A 19,823-nucleotide genomic window follows, 5' to 3' on the forward strand; every position below is an offset into this window, starting at 1 on the left:
CAAGTGTCCTTCTAGTATATCTGTGATTGTATCGAGTTTGTGATTATAATTTGGGATAATTTGGAAAAGAGTACGTTTTTGAAACTTAATGGGAAAAGTGGTACAAACACTATTTATAATTAGATGTATCCCCGCTTGCACACTGTAGCAACTGTTTGCAAGACTCTATGACGCTCAAAAAGCTTTGATATTTACAATATTTGCCATTGAGACATGTTTATTGCCAAATCTAAAAATTAAAACAAATTTTTGTTTTTTCCAGTCTCGTCTTCTCCAAAAGATGAAAATCGATGGATGTTCTCTGCAATTAGTCTTACTTCTATCAAATAATTATACAATCAATTCGTCAATGGCTTTGAGGGCTTCCTTCATTTTACAGGGAAAAGAGAAAGATTAAAAAAAAAAAATTGTTCTCTCTCTTCTTCTCTTCGTCTTCTCCGACGACTCCGACGAAGCCGATCGAGAGAAGAAAAAAATTCAACGGCCGTCCGGTTACTGTCTTGCTCCGTTCCGACGATCTATCTTCCCCGAGTAGATCTGGTACTTCCTCCTTTCGAATTTATGGTCTACATAATTGATTCTCGATTTAAATTTTGTCTCCATTGTCTCAGTTTTTGTCTCTCTCTTTGCTTACCAGTGATTCGTTTCTCGGCGATACTTGATTTTTTAAACAATGGCTGCTCCTCCTGCTAGAGCTCGTGCTGATTACGATTTCCTCATTAAACTTCTGCTGATCGGAGACAGCGGTAGGTTTTCTTCATTCAGATCGTAATCCTACTTTTGTTCCCTGCATTTTATTCAATCTATATCTTTTTTCTTTTTGTTGATTCTCTCGATTTTTGTTTGTTGATACGCTTTAAGTTTTGTTTGGTCGGAGACATCAGTGATTTGAGTAACACAACTTTACTATGATTTGGATCTTATTTTTACAGTTGTGAGCATATGATGTTCAATAGTCTTACTAGTTTGGTATTAGGATGGAGAATCACAAATCACAAATATGAATGTTGTAGCTATTTCATGATATTCTCTAGAGGTTAATGTCGCAAATGGTTTAGCCAAATTGATTTGAATATTCCTTTTGTTGAATGTTGTAACTGTTTCACTATGTTCCAATGGATTATTATAAAGCCTCTGTTTTATCTGACTTTTGTTTTCTCTATCACTTTCTTTCATGTACCAGGTGTTGGTAAGAATTGCCTCCTCTTACGTTTCTCAGATGGCTCGTTTACCACCAGTTTCATTACAACTATTGGGTATAATGTCTTCATTGCATGACTCTGTGTTATCACGTCCTCTATGTACTCCTCAAGATGAATCTGATTCCAGTTTATGGTTTTAGCTTAAATTTGAAGCTTTTTTCATTTTAGTTATGTGAAAATGTTGTTGTGATTTGTTAGATGGTTTCAATATGCCTACCATTTTGTTTTTTTTTTTCTAAGATTACAAGCCTTTTCTAGTTCTGATTTCATTCATTGTGATTGGAAGATTTTAAAGTTTGTTGATATACTCTTATATTGTCTTTGGGTATATATTTTGTGTGCCTTATGAGAAATGATGATCCAGTGTCTAAAAGATAACTCGGACGAAAGCCTTACCTTAAGATTTAGCTTCAGAGCCCTTGACAAAAGTTATAGGAAATTGAGTTAGCTTTCCAACGGCGGTGATTTCAGGCCAATCAGAGCAGTAGTTCAACATTTATGACCGATTTAATGCACATATATCAATATGACGAGTTAAGAATGTCATCCGGAAATTTCAAGATTTCAAACCAGTGGTTGTAGCGACTTAGTGCAGCGGGATCAATAAACCAGAGGTTGTAGCGATTTATCTTTGCATCCTTTAATAAGTAGTGAAAAGAGAAAGAGAAGAGAAGAAGACAGGAAAAGAAATGAGGAGAAAGAGGAAGAGGTACAGTTTTGAAGGATAAGAGAGAAGGAAAGGAAATATGCTGCAAAGAGAAGGTAGGGAAAAACTATTCGGACATGGGTTCTCCAGCAAATTAGTTCATATGTGAATGGCTTCTGTACAGATTACATTTCGTACATCCAGGTTGCTGTACATATAGTATTTTGTTCACATCTATGGTGGTTGTACAGATAGCATTTCGTACCATGTTACAAAATACCAGAACCAGTACACAACACACATAATATCCTACCAATTCAGATTTCATATCTTGTGCTGTACAAATAGCATTTCGTACAGCCAGGCTTCTGTACAGATAGTATTCTGTTCATGCTGTACAGATAGCATTTTGTACATATCTTATGCTGTACAGATGCCAGCAAGAGGTTATCTGTACATCACTTAGACACACAGAAAATAATATTGTTTTTTAAATTGGTAGTGTTGGATTTCCTATATATTTGTTTAGTTTATTTATGAGGGTTTCAGTTAGGGTTAGGTTAAAATGATAAGCGTAACGTACCAGCATTCCGTAGAGATAGCATTCGGTTAGGGTTATGCTATACAGATAGCATTCCGTACAGCCATATTGTTGTACACATAGTATTCTGTTCACATCTATGGTGGCTGTACAGATAGCATAACGTACCAGGTTGCAAAATACCAGAACCAGTACACAACAGACAACACACATAATATCCTACCAATTCAGATTTCATATCTTGTGTTGTACAGATAGCATTTCGTACAGCCAGGTTTCTGTACAGATAGTATTATGTTCATGCTGTACAGATAGCGTTCTGTACATATCTTATGCTGTACAGATAGCATTCCGTACAGCATGGTGGCTGTACAGATAGCATTTCGTACAGCTAATCTGTACAGCATACTATATGTACAGACTGCGATTTTGGTAAACTTATGGAAATCATAATTGATATATAACATTTTTGTGGATAACTAAATATGTTAATAAATTATAAGTTCGTTGCAAAATACCAGAACCAGTACACAACACACATAATATCCTACCAATTCAGACTACATAAATATTACACAACTTATATATAAGTCTTTAACAAACAACTAGAACTCGTATTCACCTTCAACAAAAGTAGCATAAGTGTCCATGCTTTAGAAATGTGTTTCCAAATGCAAAACCAGTTAGGCATATAAAATTCTGGAATTGGAAATTGAATGAGGAAGGGATAATTCTTGTTTGATAAAACACTTACCAATTTGGGTTTGAATATGCACACCTATAAGTTACATTTTTCTTTTACCAAATCTCCCTTACGTGCAATAGTTCTTTTTTTTCTCATCTCTTCTCATATATGCTCTTTATCTTCTTCTTTTCTTCTTTTTCCTCGAACTCTTATCTTCGGGTTTTTCTTCTTTTCTTTTTGAAGTTGTTTAGGAGGAGGCATGTAATAATGTTGTTGTGGCTGTGGGGCTATTTTGTGAGGCAAAGCAAGTGCAATCAGTTAGTTGTGGGCATCTGAGGTGTTCTCATTCTTCTTAGACTCTTGAACAGGGAGTGGCGGCGACATGTTCCTTGCCATGCTGAGTCAACTCTGATCTCATGTCTCCAATTGGTTAATTTTAGAAATTGCCAATTTGGTTTTATGGAATTCCTGCAAGAAAAAAATAAAATAATGAACAAGGACTCGCTCAGTATCATTGATCAAATGGATGAAATTTTCTTCCAATTGAAAAGAGGGGCAATCACACAGGACCAAGCTCTAGTTCCAAGTGGTATTAGTTTCATAGCCAAACTATTTCATCAGAACATAGCTCCTCATAAGTCACAACTTAATTAACAGAAATACAACAACAGGGAATGTCCATACGTTTCAATTAATCTAATCAGCATATCATATTACTTCAGATTAAAAAACCAAACAAATTAAACAAGGGAACCTTCAACAATTTTTATGGGTGAAAGTCAATTATCCCCAAGATCTGAAAGCTGTAAATGGAAGGAGAAGCCGACCATGTAAAGAGGAAACTAGGTAAATTAGCTCACCAATAAGACGACAAGTCTCGTGATTGACTACCAGAAATTGTGTTTAATTACTCGTATCACTCATTAATGGCTGATCGACCAATCCAAAAATCAAAACCCTAGATTCCCAAAAATCAAACAAAATCCTCGATTGAGCAAAGCCCAAAACTAAAAACAAATGAAAGGCGAAATCTGAGTGTTGTATTTTGTTTACCTTCTTCGAGTTGGTAGCGATTGCAAGAACGGAGTTAAGACGATTAGAAGAGTCTTGGTTGGTGTAGACATCGTAAGAGCAAAGGATATCATTGGACCCAAAATTGAAACCTTTGGTTTTTGCAAGAGAGATAACAGGCGAGAAAAAGCTATGAGAGTGGAGGAAAGAGGTGAGAGCTGCAGAGATGGAGCGAAGATGGAGTTGCAGAGATACAAAAATGGGAGTTGTAGAGATAGAGTGAAGAGAGAAACGAGACGCCGTCGAAACTTGTGATTATTAGACAGAAGGACATTTTTGTCACTAATACCAATTCTCTTTTTTTCTATTAGAGGAAGGACTCTATTACACACAGTCAAAACGGGGGGTTTCACCAATTATGAATAGTAAGGTGACTACTTTTATAATTATGTTCTGGAAACGTACTACTTTACAAACTCACCCTTATAATTTATACATAAGAGTTTGTGATTATAATTTATACATAAGAGTTTGTGATTGTATTGATTTGAATTATGTATATGCAAGCATGAAGAACGTAAAACACAGCCAAAAAAGTCTTCAAGAATTTGATATCGCTAACACTGAGGGCATTTTAGTCATTTGTACATCATCTTCAAAACAAAAGATTTTTGAGACATCGATCTCCAAGAAAATGGTGAAGGCATGCGAACAAGTAGATTGACGAAGCCGATCGCTCATATCACGACCGCACTATTGAGTACTGTCTTCTTCTTCGTAATCTTCTTCTTCCAAGACAAACCATGGGAGTTGATCTGAAGAAGCTTCCATGGGAGTTGATCGAAGAGATACTCTCTCGTGTCCCACCTAAATCTCTTGTTCGCTTCAGAACCGTATCGAAACAATGGAACGCTCTTTTCGACGACAAGACGTTCATGAACCACCACAGGATGACGTTTCGATTCATCCTAGCAACCGAATCCATGGTTTATTCGGTAAGCATCGATCCCGTGATAGTGGTACGTGAGTTAACATTAGGTACTCCCGGTTCAGAATCCTTGGCTGGGACATAGTAGATGGATCGAGCCGAGTTTAAAACATTCAGGTATGCAATTCGAAGGCATAGGATATGACAATAAGAATTACAAGATCGCTGCTTCGTCCCCTCGGAACAAAGATGACTTGTGGACAATCTATGACTTTGCCTCTGATGTGTGGATAGACCATGAGCCAGAACCTGATGAGTGATGATGATGATTGGGTATACGTTGAAAGTGTGGTATCGTTGAATGGAACTTTGTATTGGGTTTGTTCTCATGACGAGACCGTTCCCTTGTGCTACCACATTAGAAAATTTGATTTTTCGAGCGGATTATTCATAAGATTTTGTGATCTACCATGCGGGAGAAACCATAATAGTAGCGATGCTCTTGTCCTTAGGGTCTTTAGGGGAGATCGGTTTTCGTTGCTAAAGCAATGCATGGTAACAAAGAAGATTGAGATTTGGGTGACTGTGAACAAGATTAACCATGAGGATGGTGATGATGTGGTTTGGATGAATTTCATGACCTTTTCAAGTCCTAACTTGCCGGATTTAGTAGACACCGTAACCTACACTGATCCAAGTTACTTCATCGAAGATAAGAGGCTCGTGGTGTGCTCTTGGGACAACACTGGTTACGCTTGGATCTATATATTGGGGGATAATAAGTTGATCAGTAAAAATCGTATAGATTGTGTGGTTGATCCTTGGCCTTTGCACTGTACCTTTGTCCCCAGTTTGGTACCGGTTCCTGCTCGATGCCGAAGAGAAGAACGGGCAGAATTACACGTTTAGTTTTATTACATGTTTGACTCTTGTTTGGTACGTTATAGAGAAAGCTAAAGTTGATTTGAATTTTGGTACCATCTTCTTTGTTTAAGCAAAACTATTCATCACTTGTGTTACTGTTAGTATCATAAGAAAAATGAAGTGTCTTTTCGGTTTTACCTAAATCCAGGGTTTGTTAAATACAAATATCCTTAGACTAAAGAGCCGAACTTGTCCAAGACTAAAAGATTTAACTTTAAAACTTTGATGTTTTGATTCTATTGACTAGCTTGTCCAGTTCTCCGAAGCTACATCGAAGTTTCCCTATTACAGAAGTCACATGGACACAAGTGACAAGAACATAGGATACACTGTTTGGTACAAAGAGTTACAGAGATACAGATGCGAAAAAAAAACACCGGCATCAAGGGCCACATCAATTAAAAGAACGCTTCGCCTTGATTCCTTTCCGGGGGAATAAATAGATATATGGACCATTTCGCTCTCTTAGGCATGTTCATCATTCGCGTGGTTCGGGATCTCGGGTTGGCTGTCCAGTGGCATGTACTGTGCCATTATGGCTCTGATCTCTGAGTCCATGTATTGCTGTAAATCCATGAACATAAAACTATGTTTTAAGCGACATCTCAGGCAACCAAAACATAAAACATTAATCTTTTGCTTTTACCACAAATAGAAGAGAGAGGAATAAAAAGCTTACCCTCAATCTATATTTGTAAACGAGGTATGCACCAGCAGCTGCAAGTCCCAATGATAACATAATAAGCCAAACAGCCGCCCATGCTGATTTCACTTGTGAACCCGTCTTGCCTAAATTTCAGACAAAAGAACCAATTTCAGTTGAAAGAGAGAGGGAACGTTTCTAATTACAGAGGCTATTTGTATGCACCAGTACTCTTTTCAGTGTTTGTCACATATGCATATCTATAAAATTGTAGAAATTTAAGATGATGAAAACTCACTGATGCAAGCGTCATGGTCTCTCATGTAGAGAAGGTCCCCACTACAAGAACACTCGTAACTTCCCCAGGTGTTCTTACAGCTACATTCCGGGCACTGACAGGTTTTCTTCTCTTTGCACTCATTAATGTCTAGTGAATCAAGTACGAAAATCTTTAAAAGATGTTTATGAAATAAAACAAAATCAAATGGTAACCCAAGTTTTAACAGAGGTCTAACCTTCACATTTCTTAACACCGTCTCCTTTAAATCCTGGAGGACACTCGCATTTCACACTGTCCTTGTCCTGAAGGTATTACAAGTTGAGACATAAGTATCTTACTATAGGGTGAGATTGTGCTTGAAAACGAGTCAAAGCGCAGAAGAAACACTAACCACACAAGCAGAGAACGCATGTCCATCTCTCTCTTCATGCCAACAACCTCCATTGTTGATTGTACATCTCCCTGGCCCGCTTGCTGCAAGGCAACCACCAAATAATACATATGAAAATGTGATCCAACAGAAGCACAACAACAACAACAAAGGCAAAGAACACACCATTGAAGTCAGCTAAGAGTATATTTTGCTATGAAAGTTCTTGTGATCATGCAGCCAAGATCATATTTTGAATTTCATCAGAGACGTGAAATAAAACATTCGTTTTACAATTCACTGACTAGAAATTATATGATATTCTTGCCATACTGTAAGACCACAACATATTACTTTGTAAGAAACTTGACTAATATTTTGCTATTCTCAATTGCTACTGTATGTAATAACATAAGTCTACATAATCATAAAAATTATTGAAAAGATGACCCGAGCACTTACGCTCACAGTGGCTGTAACCATCCCCTTTGAATCTCACACCATCAACTATAGGACACACGCATACTTTTCCACGAAACGTATCCTGCAAATTAACCAGATTAATAGATATAAAAGAAATTCATCCCAGGAATATCACAATGTACCTTGCAAGCAGTTATGTTGGCTGATTTATCTTCCCAACAACCACCATTGTTATCTAAGCACTCATTTGTCTCCATATCTGTCAAATGCAATAGAAGGTTGCAAATTCAAAAATTTCACAATAAGTGTTTTAAGTGTAATCACTGGTGTACATTCCAGCCATTAATTTGATGACCGACCACTGGGGATGAAATTTAAAAATACGATTATAAAGAGGAAAATCCTAGTCTAGGTGTTTTGAGTACCGGGTTGGATATTCGGGGTAAGGGTATGTAAAACATACCTGTGCTGAGGCATATAGCTGGTTCAGTTGACTCCTCAAAACCAGAGCATAGAGCCTTGAGTACTGCACTCTTCTCCAACTTGCCTGCAAGGGAACGATTATATAACAAGCTAAACTACATATATTGAAGTCTTAAGTTGAACACTGCGGGACAAACCTCGGTACTGTCTGTTGTTGACAACTAAGGTAGGCAATATGGTAACATCACCCCTTGTACCCTTGCCAACCTACATAATATAATATGTCAATCCCAAACGGGTTACTTAAAGAACATAACTGTGAGATGCCTGGACGAAAATTCAGAAGTAAAAGGAGTAATTTACTTGAGCGTCTTGTTCTTCCTTTAGAACAGGGTTGTCCAAGTCAGCATCGGGGTCTCCCATACACTTGTCAATCTTTCTACTATCGATTCCTGTAGAGAAATATATAGAAAATACGACTTCATTCATCCCAAAAAAAAACATCACTGTGAAATTTTTGTTTATGTAAGAAGAAAGAAACACTCACCAAGAGATTTGATAACAGACTCAGCACAATCTTTGTTATATTTCTTCTCCTTCATGGGGCATCTGATCTGGAAATCAGTGACATAATCCCACCAGACCCAGGGTTTTCCGGTTTCATTTGCCACCTTGAAAACACAAAGCTGTCTCAAATTTTCCACAACCACGTCTTTTCCATCGTATCCTGAGCTGAAGTCCTGTTCTGGATCAGGAGCACAGTATCTTCCCTTGTTGATACATTGAGACTTGCACTGTCGGCTCAACGTGAAAGCGTGAGGACAATACCAGGTGATGTAATGAGGTCTAAACTGCGTGAAACCTCCTTTCTCAAGAATTTGAGCCGCGCCCTTGAAATCTTTCACAAATTCCATCAACATGTCACACTTAACCCCGCATTCATCATTGCTATTGGTCCACAACTCATACTCAACACGGTCATCAGGGTGCGGAACAGCCTCTCTCCAGTCAAGATTCAAGTTAACCATATCACCTCCACTAATTGCTTTCTTCAGCTTTTCACCAAAACCTTTAGTAACAAGAGCAGAAGGTATAGTAATATTCTCAATATACTTAGCAGAAGAAACATCCTCTTCAGGTGTATCCATGGTAATCAAAGGTTCATCAACATTGTCAGCCACAAGAACAGCAGAAGCACCAGCTTTCTGTGCATTCCAGACCTTCAAAGCGAAGAAACAATCTACACAACAACAAAAAGTAACCAATCGCCCACCATTAAGCTAAGTAAATGTAGATATGACTTGATTATACACAACAGTCAAACTAAGACAAGTTCTGCAACCATCACATACTCAACGAACCAATTAAGAAGAAAGCCAGTAAACTTTCTCATCACAACCTAGCAACTGAAATCTCTTACTTACTGACGAGAACACATATCTCGGACTAAATCTTCAGATACAAATAAATAAGTAACTCAATCAATCGGAAACCAACAAAATTGCAGTACTTTCTCACTAAACCACACCATCATCAAAACTTACCAACTAAACTCTCTTACTTACTGATAACGAAGACCACTTAACTAGGGATTCAACTAAAATTCAAAATTACATAAATCTAACATCAATCTTCAAATACAATAACTGACTCAAATCAATGAGAGAACCAACAAATTGCCAATTGAAAACCAAAAGGGTGCCGGAAAAATGTAAACTTGCAATGGTACAGGAAGAGGAAAGTATGAATCATACAAGGAAATAAAATCAAATCAAGTCAAGTTCTGAATTTGAGATAGAAAAAAGATTAAAGTACCTCCACGATCAACCAAGAGGAAAGTAGGTAAAGCACCAGGCTGAGACTTGAACGAAATCGAGAAATCGCTAAACTCCTTACACGATTTCTGATTCTCTTTGGGATAAACCACCGTACCAGCCATACTTCCGCCGTACTGAGGAATCCCAAAGTTACCAATTGCACTATCATGTGTTCCTTTTATACTCTCCGGCGATGTCACCGACAAACTATTCTTCTCCACCACGAATCGAGCTTCGCTAAAAGGGGAAACCACAAGAGAGAGAAGCAGCCATGGAAGATAACACAGAAGCTGCTTCATCTTCGAGATCTCCGCCTCAAATTCAAAGGATCAACAACAAATTTCAGGAGCAAGGATCATTCAAAAGAGATGATTGATGATTGAATTTGGAATCTTCGTCTTTGTATGTGCTCTCGATGATCGAAGATTCGTAGTTGGGGCAAGTTTCTCTCTCGAGTGTTTTTTTTTCCGAGAAAATCGAGAGATTTGTTTGTTCAACGTCTTAGATGGGAGTGGAAGACTAGAGAAGACGCTTATTCAAAGTCAAACACATATCGACGACGATACTCATTATAAAATTCTATTGAGACAATGTAAAAACAAATAACTAAATACTGTATTAAAAAAAGATTTGTCACAACCATCAACAAATAAATAAATTATAATGTATTTTTTATTTTAAAACATAATTTTTCTTTTATAAATCTCAATATATTAGAAATATTTTTTAAGTAATTATATTATATGGATTTTTATATATTAAAAGTTTATATAATTAAAGTCTCTTTTATTAAGAAAAAACAAGTATAACTTAGATCTGGCGAATTTTTCAACACTATATAGAGGCGAAATTACATACGGACGAGATTACGTGTTCCGTCTAATTTTATTTTCTTAATTAGTGTAAATTTATTTAGTTGTCCCTATCCCATTAAAAAAATTCATAAGCCCCCAATTAAAGAATTCCTAGATCTGCCTCTAATATTAGCACATATATTAGTTTAAGACTTTTAGTGAATTGTGTGGTCTTGTTTTATTTGTTTATACTTCCTAGAATTAGTTTGTAATTCCTATGATTATTTTCCTGAAATTTTTTTCTCATATCGTTGTACACTTTGCAGGTAAACCTAAACATGACTAGACTAGACTTAGACTTAGTTATTGAGTTCATGTTTTGATATAAGATTGGAATCACTCCAACTAATGATCAAGAGATTCCAAGCTTAATCTTTACGTAAGGTGGAATGATGTCAAGATGGAAGGGATTCCAATCTTAATCCTTGCGTAAGGTGGAATGATGTCGAGATGGAAGGGATGATAGAAGATTGACTCGCTCAATCAATGGACGGAATAAGAAGGTTTGAATCACTCAAACAATCATAATCTGTAGAGTTCAATAGCACCACGTGAATCACTCACTAAGTACTAAAGAACAAACAAAGTACTCAAACTTTGACAAAAAGAACAATTTCTATTAATTTCAATGACCAAGGGTGAATACAAATGACACAAAAGCTGAGCTTATAGGCTCAAGGGGAAACGTCATAAAAGCTAAAATAAGATAGAAAATACACAAAATAACTCAAGAGATTTGTGCTTTATGAAAATATAGCCGTTAATTAAGCTTAATTGCGAGAATCTTGGCCAAATAAGGGAAGGTGATGTCTCCTTTGTATCTGGACGGTTTGGCTGGATAAGTGAGCTTCTTTGAAACCTTCTTAGTCACTTGGATGGTCTTTAATACGCTCCCAATCAGATCACGAAGGAGCTATTGCAATGTGAACACTTTGAACGCTCTTGGTGGCAGATATGGAAAGTGTTGGTGTATGGATGGCCAAAATTGAATCTACTTGATCCAATGGCTGGGAATGAAGCTTGAGGTGTTATTAGGAGCTTCTAGTTGAAGTAGAAACTCTCCTGAACTCCAAACATGTGAATGAAGTCTCCCAAAGCCGACAAGTTCCAAATAAGGCATGCCTAGGATCTTTCCGTTTAGAAAATTAATATCTCCCAACCAAAAACTGGTATTGACTTGATTCCAAGTCGCCATGAGTCTATGTGATTGTAAAAAAAAATTGATTCGTAGCTTAATTCTTCTTGGTTTGGTCGGAAAGCTCCATTGAACCCGTGTATGTCTAAATTGGGTAAGTTGGGAATCACCCAATATGTAAATTGAATAACTCCTTTGTGATTCTTTTTCGAGGTGTTTTGTAGCTGAGGTGAGAATAGTTTCCAAGTAGTTTCATGCCTTGAATATTTGTTGTTGAGTTTATATGGTTCAAACAATGAATATATGTCCTTGTCGGGTCTGATTGTGCATCCGGTTTGAATGACCTTTTGTGATATTTGTCTTCTCTTCTATGCATTAACAATTTCAAAAAATTTAGGATAACAACTCCATTCAAACTCTTTTAACAAAAAATACTCCACTCAAACTCAATTGTTCCTAAAATCCAAAACTTTCACCAAAAACACACATCTTTTTCTTTCAATTTGTTATCATTTTGGGTAGGTTTCAAAACATGTTTTAAAATACGATTTTTTTTTTGTAACTATCTATATTCTACTTTGGTCAACATTATAATTTATAATTCACAGAGAAAATAACTAATGCTAAGATTTTAAAAATAACATCTTTTATTATCAATATTTAAAATAATTGTTTTATCACATGGAAAGAGGCAAAAAGAAAAGTATATCGTCACCGTAAGATCTTCATTTCGATCCTCACATTTTTTTTTGTTAAAGCATTTCGATCCTCACATGCATTCCATGAATGTGTATTGCATTAATTTACTTTTTTTTTGCAAAACAAAATATACAATGATGTAATTTATATTTAGTGAAATGAAACATGAATATATTATAGAAAATAATACGTTTTGTTGGTTTACAATCTCCTTTTTTTTTGTCAAAGGGTTTTTCAAAAAAAAAAGAAAAAAAGAAAACTTTTTTCCTTCACTGTTAGTCTGTGACATTTTTTCTTCCAGAAAAAACATATCGTATGATTTATTAGGTTTAGTTTGGGAATGAAAAAAAAAAACAAAATCATAGTCGCATCACTACACAAACTATGAAAACAAAAGAAAAATATGTATTTATTTTTTTGGTTATAAATTTGAAGGTATATTTTACAAAGGTTTGCTGACGATGTCTCAAATCTCAATCAATGCCAATGGCATAACGAAATAATTTATAAGGTTATGAATTACAGTAAAACCTCTATAAATTACCAAAATTTTTTATTAATTTAGAGAGGTATTATTAATTTATAGAGAGATTTTACTAATTTTGTAATTTTTACAAAAAAAAATTTATCTAAAAATAAAATTTTTCTTTATAAACAATATTATTTAAAAACTAATTACAAGTTGAGAAACAATTATTAAATTTAAAAAATAACACATACTTTTTTCGAATAATAGAGTCATATTTCATCAATTTTTTTACATATAATATTTTTAATATATATCATAGTAATTCATATATAACATATATAAGTTCATATAATGTGTTTATATATATATATATATTGATAAGTTAATACAATTATTAATTTATGATATAGATGAGACCATATGTTTACATGAGATTTTCAAAAAAATTATTATCTTATTAATTTATCGATTTATGTCATATTTTACACTGGTCCCAACTCGGGACCAGAAGAATTTATTAATTTAGAGAGGTTATTAATTTATAGAGTATTAATTTATAGAGGTTTTTAAGATAGATTAAAATACTACTGAATAACTCAAAAGCATGAATAATTTTTTGTTTTAAGTAATGTAACCAATGTACTCAAATGAATCAACAACGCTCTAATCCTTATTCTAATCCTTTAATCTGTCAAACGAAAATATAAAATGCTTAAAAATAATGAGTGGTTGTATAATATAAGATTGATAATTATATAACATCATAAGAAAAATGCTTAAAATCATCAAAAACCAAATGAAAAATCCATCAGTTGATATATGTTGCATCATATATAATAGAATTAAAGGAAACTATTTGGGAAAATTCCCAAAAAATATTTTTTTTGTTGTGAGTTCGTGAATATGAAAATAACAATATTTAATTGTTTGGGTATTAAATCACACCATTTAATAAATATGTGTATTTTTATTCCAACCGAAAACAATTGAGTATTAAACGTCCAAATAAAAAATAATTAAGGTTTTTTTTGGGAATTTTCCCGAAACTATTTACATTGTACTTATCCTCACATATGTATAAATGACCGTGTGAAGAATGACCGAGAAAATACCCAAGTAAACCTAATGAAGAACAAAAAAAGACTAAGGAAGAGAAACCCATCAATGATTACTGAGAGGATTTGAGTATCGCTAACGGATGGGTTAAGTGTCGAAGAAAAATTAATTTATTTCGAGACGGATCATCAAAATAGACCTATCAAAACAGTTTGGTCGAGAATAATTTATCCAAACATTAATCGTTCCTAGGAAATCAAGTAAGATCGTACCGAGACTGTTGGTGTAAAAAAATTCACTCAGATTTCAATCACTCATGAATGGTCGAGGTAGCGTATTTGGACTAAACGACTAACGACAAAATTATCGTACCGAATTGACAGACTGACGTTAATGTTCGAAGGATTGTCATACCAGACTGAAAGACTGACGTTATTGTTCGAAGGATTGTCGATCACCAGAATAAAGTACTATACAAACAGATGATTGACGTTTGTCAGTTACCGAATCGTCATATTTGGTAAAAAAAAATGTAGATTCCAGCCGAGTTGGATCGGATTTTCGGGTCAACCAAAATATGTAATGGAGCCCACGATTTTGTTGCCATTTGCCCTGGAAGCAGGAACACATGTCATCCGCCGATAGACTTGTGTCCTACCATGCAAGCTTCATCCCAAGTCATTTGCATAAGTGTGTAAGAAAAGGATGGTGAAGCCTACCCAACTAAGGCCGTGGAAGCTTAGCTATTGTTTATTGTCGAGAAGTGGTTGTTACGTCAGAGATGCGTTGGATCAACGAGTAATGTCGTAGCAGAATGAGTATGGAAGCGATTGATGTCAGGACAACCACAATCGATCGAACACATAATGAGTTGTGGTAGTTTGATTCATATTTAGTCGAAAGAGATTTGGACCGAAAGCGGGACAAACTGATGATAATTTTCCAATGGATGTTCATACCACCTATCCACTGCTATTGACCACTCGTTGTCTGTGTGAACTCATGTATCCGGAACATCTTGAAGATTGTGATATGAGTTGAAAATAAACTAAAATCTTTCTTAAGTGAACGCAACATCCTTCACCTTCCCCCACTTTTGCCAACCTAACATTCCAAATTGAGCATTCTTCCTACGAAGGTAACAAATATCTCTCACATGATGAATACTCCGGTAGATACGACATATCAAAAGGTACATCTTCTTGTGATAAAGACATTGCCATCAACGCTTTATCTATAACCACCAACATATTTACCAGATTGTATTTGAACAAATCACAACCCTAAATATCAAATACAAAGCGAACTCATGAACTACTAAAAATATCATGTTTCCCGCGAAATCAAAAGAAATCTAATATAATTGAGATTGAAATTGTAACCCAAAACCAAACTAAAATTTTAAATCTAGAAAAAAATAACAAATTGAATCGAGAAAACAAATTATATATTTTCAGCGAAAAAAAAAGAATCCTATGCCCAAAGAAAAAAAAAAAAGGAAACCTTATCTTTTGCTTTTCTCTCTTTTCAATTTGTAACTAAAAATTGAAATTTCTCATGTATTTATTTCTGAAACTCGTTGTTTTCAAAAAAAAAAAAAAAGTTAACTGTTTTTAAATTTAACCCGTGCAACACGAGGCTTGATACTAGCTAGCTATCATATAATTAGTTTCATTGTCAATATTTGTTTGACTTAATGCGTCATCTATCGTCTTCCCAGTCACACCCGAACCGCTCAACAAAACCCGATTTTATTTTCTCGAGAAACACTCTTCAAAATCTTTACCTTTGGAAAAAAATTCAAAATTCAATCACCTCCGTTGAGACGGAGATCTCGAAGATGAAGCAGCTTCAGTATTATCTTCCATGGCTGCTTCTCACTCTTCTGTTTTCCTCCTTTAGCGAAGCTCGATTCGTGGTGGAGAAGAATAGTTTGTCGGTGACATCGCCGGAGAGTATAAAAGGAACACATGATAGTGCAATTGGTAACTTTGGGATTCCTCAGTACGGCGGAAGTATGGCTGGTACAGTGGTTTATCCCAAAGAGAATCAGAAATCGTGTAAGGAGTTTAGCGATTTCTCGATTTCGTTCAAGTCACAACCTGGTGCTTTACCTACTTTCCTCTTGGTTGATCGTGGAGGTACTTTAATCTCAATCGATTTGATTCGATTCAATTCCTTAGGGTTCATACGTGTTTTTGTTGTTGTTGTGTAGATTGTTTCTTCGCTTTGAAGGTTTGGAATGCACAAAAAGCTGGTGCTTCTGCGGTTCTTGTGGCTGATAATGTTGATGAGCCTTTGATTACCATGGATACACCTGAAGAGGATGTTTCTTCTGCTAAGTATATTGAGAATATTACTATACCTTCTGCTCTTGTTACTAAAGGTTTTGGTGAGAAGCTGAAGAAAGCGATTAGTGGAGGGGATATGGTTAACTTGAATCTTGACTGGAGAGAGGCTGTTCCGCATCCTGATGACCGTGTTGAGTATGAGTTGTGGACTAATAGCAATGATGAGTGTGGGGTTAAGTGTGACATGTTGATGGAATTTGTGAAAGATTTTAAGGGTGCGGCTCAGATTCTTGAGAAAGGCGGTTTTACGCAGTTTAGACCTCATTATATTACTTGGTATTGTCCTCATGCTTTCACGTTGAGCCGACAGTGTAAGTCTCAGTGTATCAACAAGGGAAGGTACTGCGCTCCTGATCCAGAACAGGACTTTAGCTCGGGATATGATGGAAAAGACGTTGTTGTGGAAAATTTGAGACAGCTTTGTGTTTACAAGGTGGCGAATGAAACCGGCAAACCCTGGGTCTGGTGGGATTATGTCACTGATTTCCAGATCAGGTGTCCCATGAAGGAGAAGAAATACAACAAGGAGTGTGCTGATTCCGTTATTAAATCTCTTGGTGAGTGTGTCTTTTATAGGTCCAAATTAAAGAAAGGCAAAAATACACTTTTTTGGGGGAGAAATGATTCATTTTGTCTTTACAGGAATTGATAGTAAAAAACTTGATAAGTGTATGGGAGACCCCGATGCTGACTTGGACAATCCAGTTCTTAAGGAAGAACAAGATGCTCAAGTAAATTTTATTCATTTACATCTAAATTTTCCTCCGGGCATTTCACAGTTATGTTCTTTGAATAATCCGTGTTCGTCATTGACATATTATATTATGTAGGTTGGCAAGGGTTCAAGGGGTGATGTTACCATATTGCCTACCTTAGTTGTCAACAACAGACAGTACCGAGGTTTGTCCTGCAGTGTTCACTTCAACCTAAGACGTCAATATGTGTAGTTTAGCTTGTTATATAATTGTTTCCTTGCAGGCAAGTTGGAGAGGAGTGCAGTACTCAAAGCTCTATGCTCTGGTTTTGAGGAGACCACTGAACCAGCTATATGCCTCAGCACAGGTATATATTGTTGGTCTTGACTAATTGTGGACATTTTGGATTGTACTCGTACCCGCCTGAATAACCTTTACCTGTATACCCATTGGAATACGTTTTGTTGTATCGGGTGAACTTTTGTTGGTTTAAGTATCCAAAATTTTGGTCCTCACCAAAACGTGAAATAGCTAACCCATACCCGACCAATCATTGTTCTTCATCTAAATTTGGATATTTGGGGCACTAACTATTGATGCCCATAGCTGCCTGTGCTTGTACCCTAACCACCTGATATTTACTATCGTCGGGAGTAGCTTCATTTTTACATACACTAATTATCCAACCCAATGCTGAAAACACACACCTCTACCTTTTGACTAAGATTTATCTGTTTATAATATAAAGTTGATTTTTGATGCCCCATTCTCGACATCGAATAAATGTTTGGAATGTATAGTAACTTATAATAGTGATCACACCTTCTAAACTTATTGTAAAATTTGAAATTTGCATCTTCTGTTACAATTGACAGATGTGGAGTCAAACGAGTGCTTAGATAACAATGGCGGTTGTTGGCAAGATAAATCAGCCAACATAACTGCTTGCAAGGTATAATGTGAAATTGCTTGGAATAATTTCTGTATATCTGTATTAATCTGCTTAATCTGCAGGATACATTTCGTGGAAGAGTATGCGAGTGTCCTACAGTTGATGGTGTGCAATTCAAAGGGGATGGTTACAGCCACTGTGAACGTGAGTGTTCATGTCATATTTTGACTTGTATTATTTAGTAGCATTCAGAATATGGCAAAATAATAGTCTTGTTACTTGCAGAGCGACATTTTGTGATCTTCTTATAGCAGCTCTCGTATAACTCTTAGTGAATTGTAAAGAAAACTTCCGGTATACCCTCTTAGATTTTAAATAGCTAACATTTTCCTGGTGTAATTTAAAATTTAATGTTGGTTTCAGTCTCATGGAATCTTTGGACTTTTATATTCCATCTTTCCCATCAGAGATGGATGATGTTGTTGTTTTTTTTTCCGTTTTTGTGCTTCTGTTGAATGTCACATTTTCATACTTAATGGTGTTTGCATTGCAGCAAGCGGACCAGGGAGATGCACAATCAACAATGGAGGTTGTTGGCATGAAGAGAGAGATGGACATGCATTCTCTGCTTGTGTGGTTGGTGTTTCTTCTGCGTTTTGCTTCACTTTTAAGCATATAATCTCACAGTATAATAAGAGATTAATGTCTCAACTTGTAATGCCTTCAGGACAAGGACAGTGTAAAGTGCCAGTGTCCTCCAGGATTTAAAGGAGATGGTATTAAGAAATGTGAAGGTTAGACCTCTGTTAAAACTTGGGTTACCATTTTATTTTGTCTGATTTCATAAACATCTTCTGAAAGATTTTTGTACTTCATTCACTAGATATTAATGAGTGCAAAGAGAAGAAAGCATGCCAGTGCCCAGAGTGTAGCTGCAAGAACACCTGGGGAAGCTATGAGTGCTCTTGTAGCGGGGACCTTCTCTATATCAGAGATCATGATACTTGCATCAGTGAGTTTTTCTGAATTTGGAAGTCTAAAGTTTGAGCATACAAATAGTGTTTCTCCCACCAGTTTTCCAATTGTTATTGGATTTATTTGTCGAAATTTAGGCAAGACAGGTGCACAAGTGAGATCAGCATGGGCGGCCGTTTGGCTTATAATGTTATCATTGGGACTCGCAGCTGGTGGAGCGTACCTCGTTTACAAATATAGATTGAGGGTAAGCTTTTTTAATTCATCCTTATGCTCTTTATCAGCTGTAGTGTTAAAACTGAAGTTTAATTTGATGTCTATTAAAACATATTTCTACTGCAACCTCGTATTGCGCCTTTGGACCTTAACATGGTTGCAATATCCGTTTCTTGGGGTAATTGTTTTAACCTTCTTATGTCCCATTGTTTTACAGCAATACATGGACTCGGAGATCAGAGCCATAATGGCACAGTACATGCCACTGGACAGCCAACCGGAGGTCCCGAACCACGTGAATGATGAACGCGCCTGAGAAAGCAAAATAGTCCATCTATTTATTCCCGGGGAAGGACCCAAGGTGACACGTTCTTTTAATTGATGTGGCCCTTAACGCTGGTGTTTTTTCGCCTCTGTATCTTTGTAACTCTTTTACCAAAACAGTGTTTGTATACAAAAGAGGTTCGAGTGAGTTGGTGCTTTTTTTTCACTTGTTTCCATGGGACTTCTGTAATAGGAAAACTCTGATGTAGCTTCTGAGAACTAGACAAGATAGAGTTAATAGTTTTTAAGTTCATGTTCTTTATT

The 19,823-nt window shown here is 36.0% G+C and overlaps 3 protein-coding genes and 1 long non-coding RNA gene across 4 annotated transcripts; 3 read left to right on the forward strand and 1 right to left on the reverse strand.

Moving 5' to 3' along the window:
• The first annotated feature begins 245 nt into the window (after window positions 1-245).
• On the forward strand, window positions 246-1,530 carry LOC9319918. Its single transcript, XR_002333393.1, has 3 exons — window positions 246-540; window positions 638-746; window positions 1,184-1,530. It is a non-coding gene; the product is annotated as an uncharacterized LOC9319918 (long non-coding RNA).
• Window positions 1,531-4,796: 3,266 nt separating this feature from the next.
• LOC9319920 (F-box protein At2g14710) lies at window positions 4,797-6,280 on the forward strand. Its single transcript, XM_021031727.1, is given in 3 exon segments — window positions 4,797-5,133; window positions 5,135-5,324; window positions 5,326-6,280. Coding segments are annotated over 3 exon segments (1,032 nt in total). The 5' UTR covers window positions 4,797-4,888; the 3' UTR covers window positions 5,923-6,280.
• Window positions 6,127-10,426, reverse strand: LOC9319921 (vacuolar-sorting receptor 4). Its single transcript, XM_021031726.1, has 12 exons — window positions 9,892-10,426; window positions 8,624-9,316; window positions 8,440-8,528; window positions 8,274-8,343; window positions 8,117-8,200; window positions 7,836-7,912; window positions 7,693-7,774; window positions 7,252-7,334; window positions 7,096-7,162; window positions 6,879-7,007; window positions 6,617-6,726; window positions 6,127-6,501 (listed from the first exon to the last, which is right to left on the reverse strand). The coding sequence occupies exons 1-12, from the start codon at window positions 10,190-10,192 to the stop codon at window positions 6,403-6,405; spliced, it is 1,884 nt and encodes a 627-aa protein (XP_020887385.1). The 5' UTR covers window positions 10,193-10,426; the 3' UTR covers window positions 6,127-6,402.
• Window positions 10,427-15,794: 5,368 nt separating this feature from the next.
• Window positions 15,795-19,823, forward strand: LOC9322002 (vacuolar-sorting receptor 3). Its single transcript, XM_002883808.2, has 12 exons — window positions 15,795-16,247; window positions 16,322-17,014; window positions 17,100-17,188; window positions 17,288-17,357; window positions 17,436-17,519; window positions 18,028-18,104; window positions 18,167-18,248; window positions 18,598-18,680; window positions 18,772-18,838; window positions 18,928-19,056; window positions 19,157-19,266; window positions 19,453-19,823. Exons 1-12 carry the CDS (start codon window positions 15,803-15,805, stop codon window positions 19,549-19,551), a joined length of 2,028 nt encoding a protein of 675 aa, XP_002883854.2. The 5' UTR covers window positions 15,795-15,802; the 3' UTR covers window positions 19,552-19,823.

Source organism: Arabidopsis lyrata (genome assembly GCF_000004255.2).
Source record: "Arabidopsis lyrata subsp. lyrata unplaced genomic scaffold ARALYscaffold_3, whole genome shotgun sequence".
Classification (NCBI taxonomy): domain Eukaryota; kingdom Viridiplantae; phylum Streptophyta; class Magnoliopsida; order Brassicales; family Brassicaceae; genus Arabidopsis; species Arabidopsis lyrata.

Excerpts from the sequence above, each read along its gene's own strand:
- LOC9319921 (XM_021031726.1), bottom strand. The coding sequence starts at position 10,192 with ATGAAGCAGCTTCTGTGTTATCTTCCATGGCTGCTTCTCTCTCTTGTG. Across the intron at positions 8,201-8,273 it reads CAACAACAGACAGTACCGAG|GCAAGTTGGAGAAGAGTGCA; the intron begins GTTTGTCCCGCA and ends GTTCCCTTGCAG. Across the intron at positions 6,727-6,878 it reads AGACCATGACGCTTGCATCA|GCAAGACGGGTTCACAAGTG; the intron begins GTGAGTTTTCAT and ends TCTGAAATTTAG.
- LOC9322002 (XM_002883808.2), top strand. The coding sequence starts at position 15,803 with ATGCGTCATCTATCGTCTTCCCAGTCACACCCGAACCGCTCAACAAAA. Across the intron at positions 17,189-17,287 it reads AGGAAGAACAAGATGCTCAA|GTTGGCAAGGGTTCAAGGGG; the intron begins GTAAATTTTATT and ends TATATTATGTAG. Across the intron at positions 19,267-19,452 it reads TTTACAAATATAGATTGAGG|CAATACATGGACTCGGAGAT; the intron begins GTAAGCTTTTTT and ends ATTGTTTTACAG.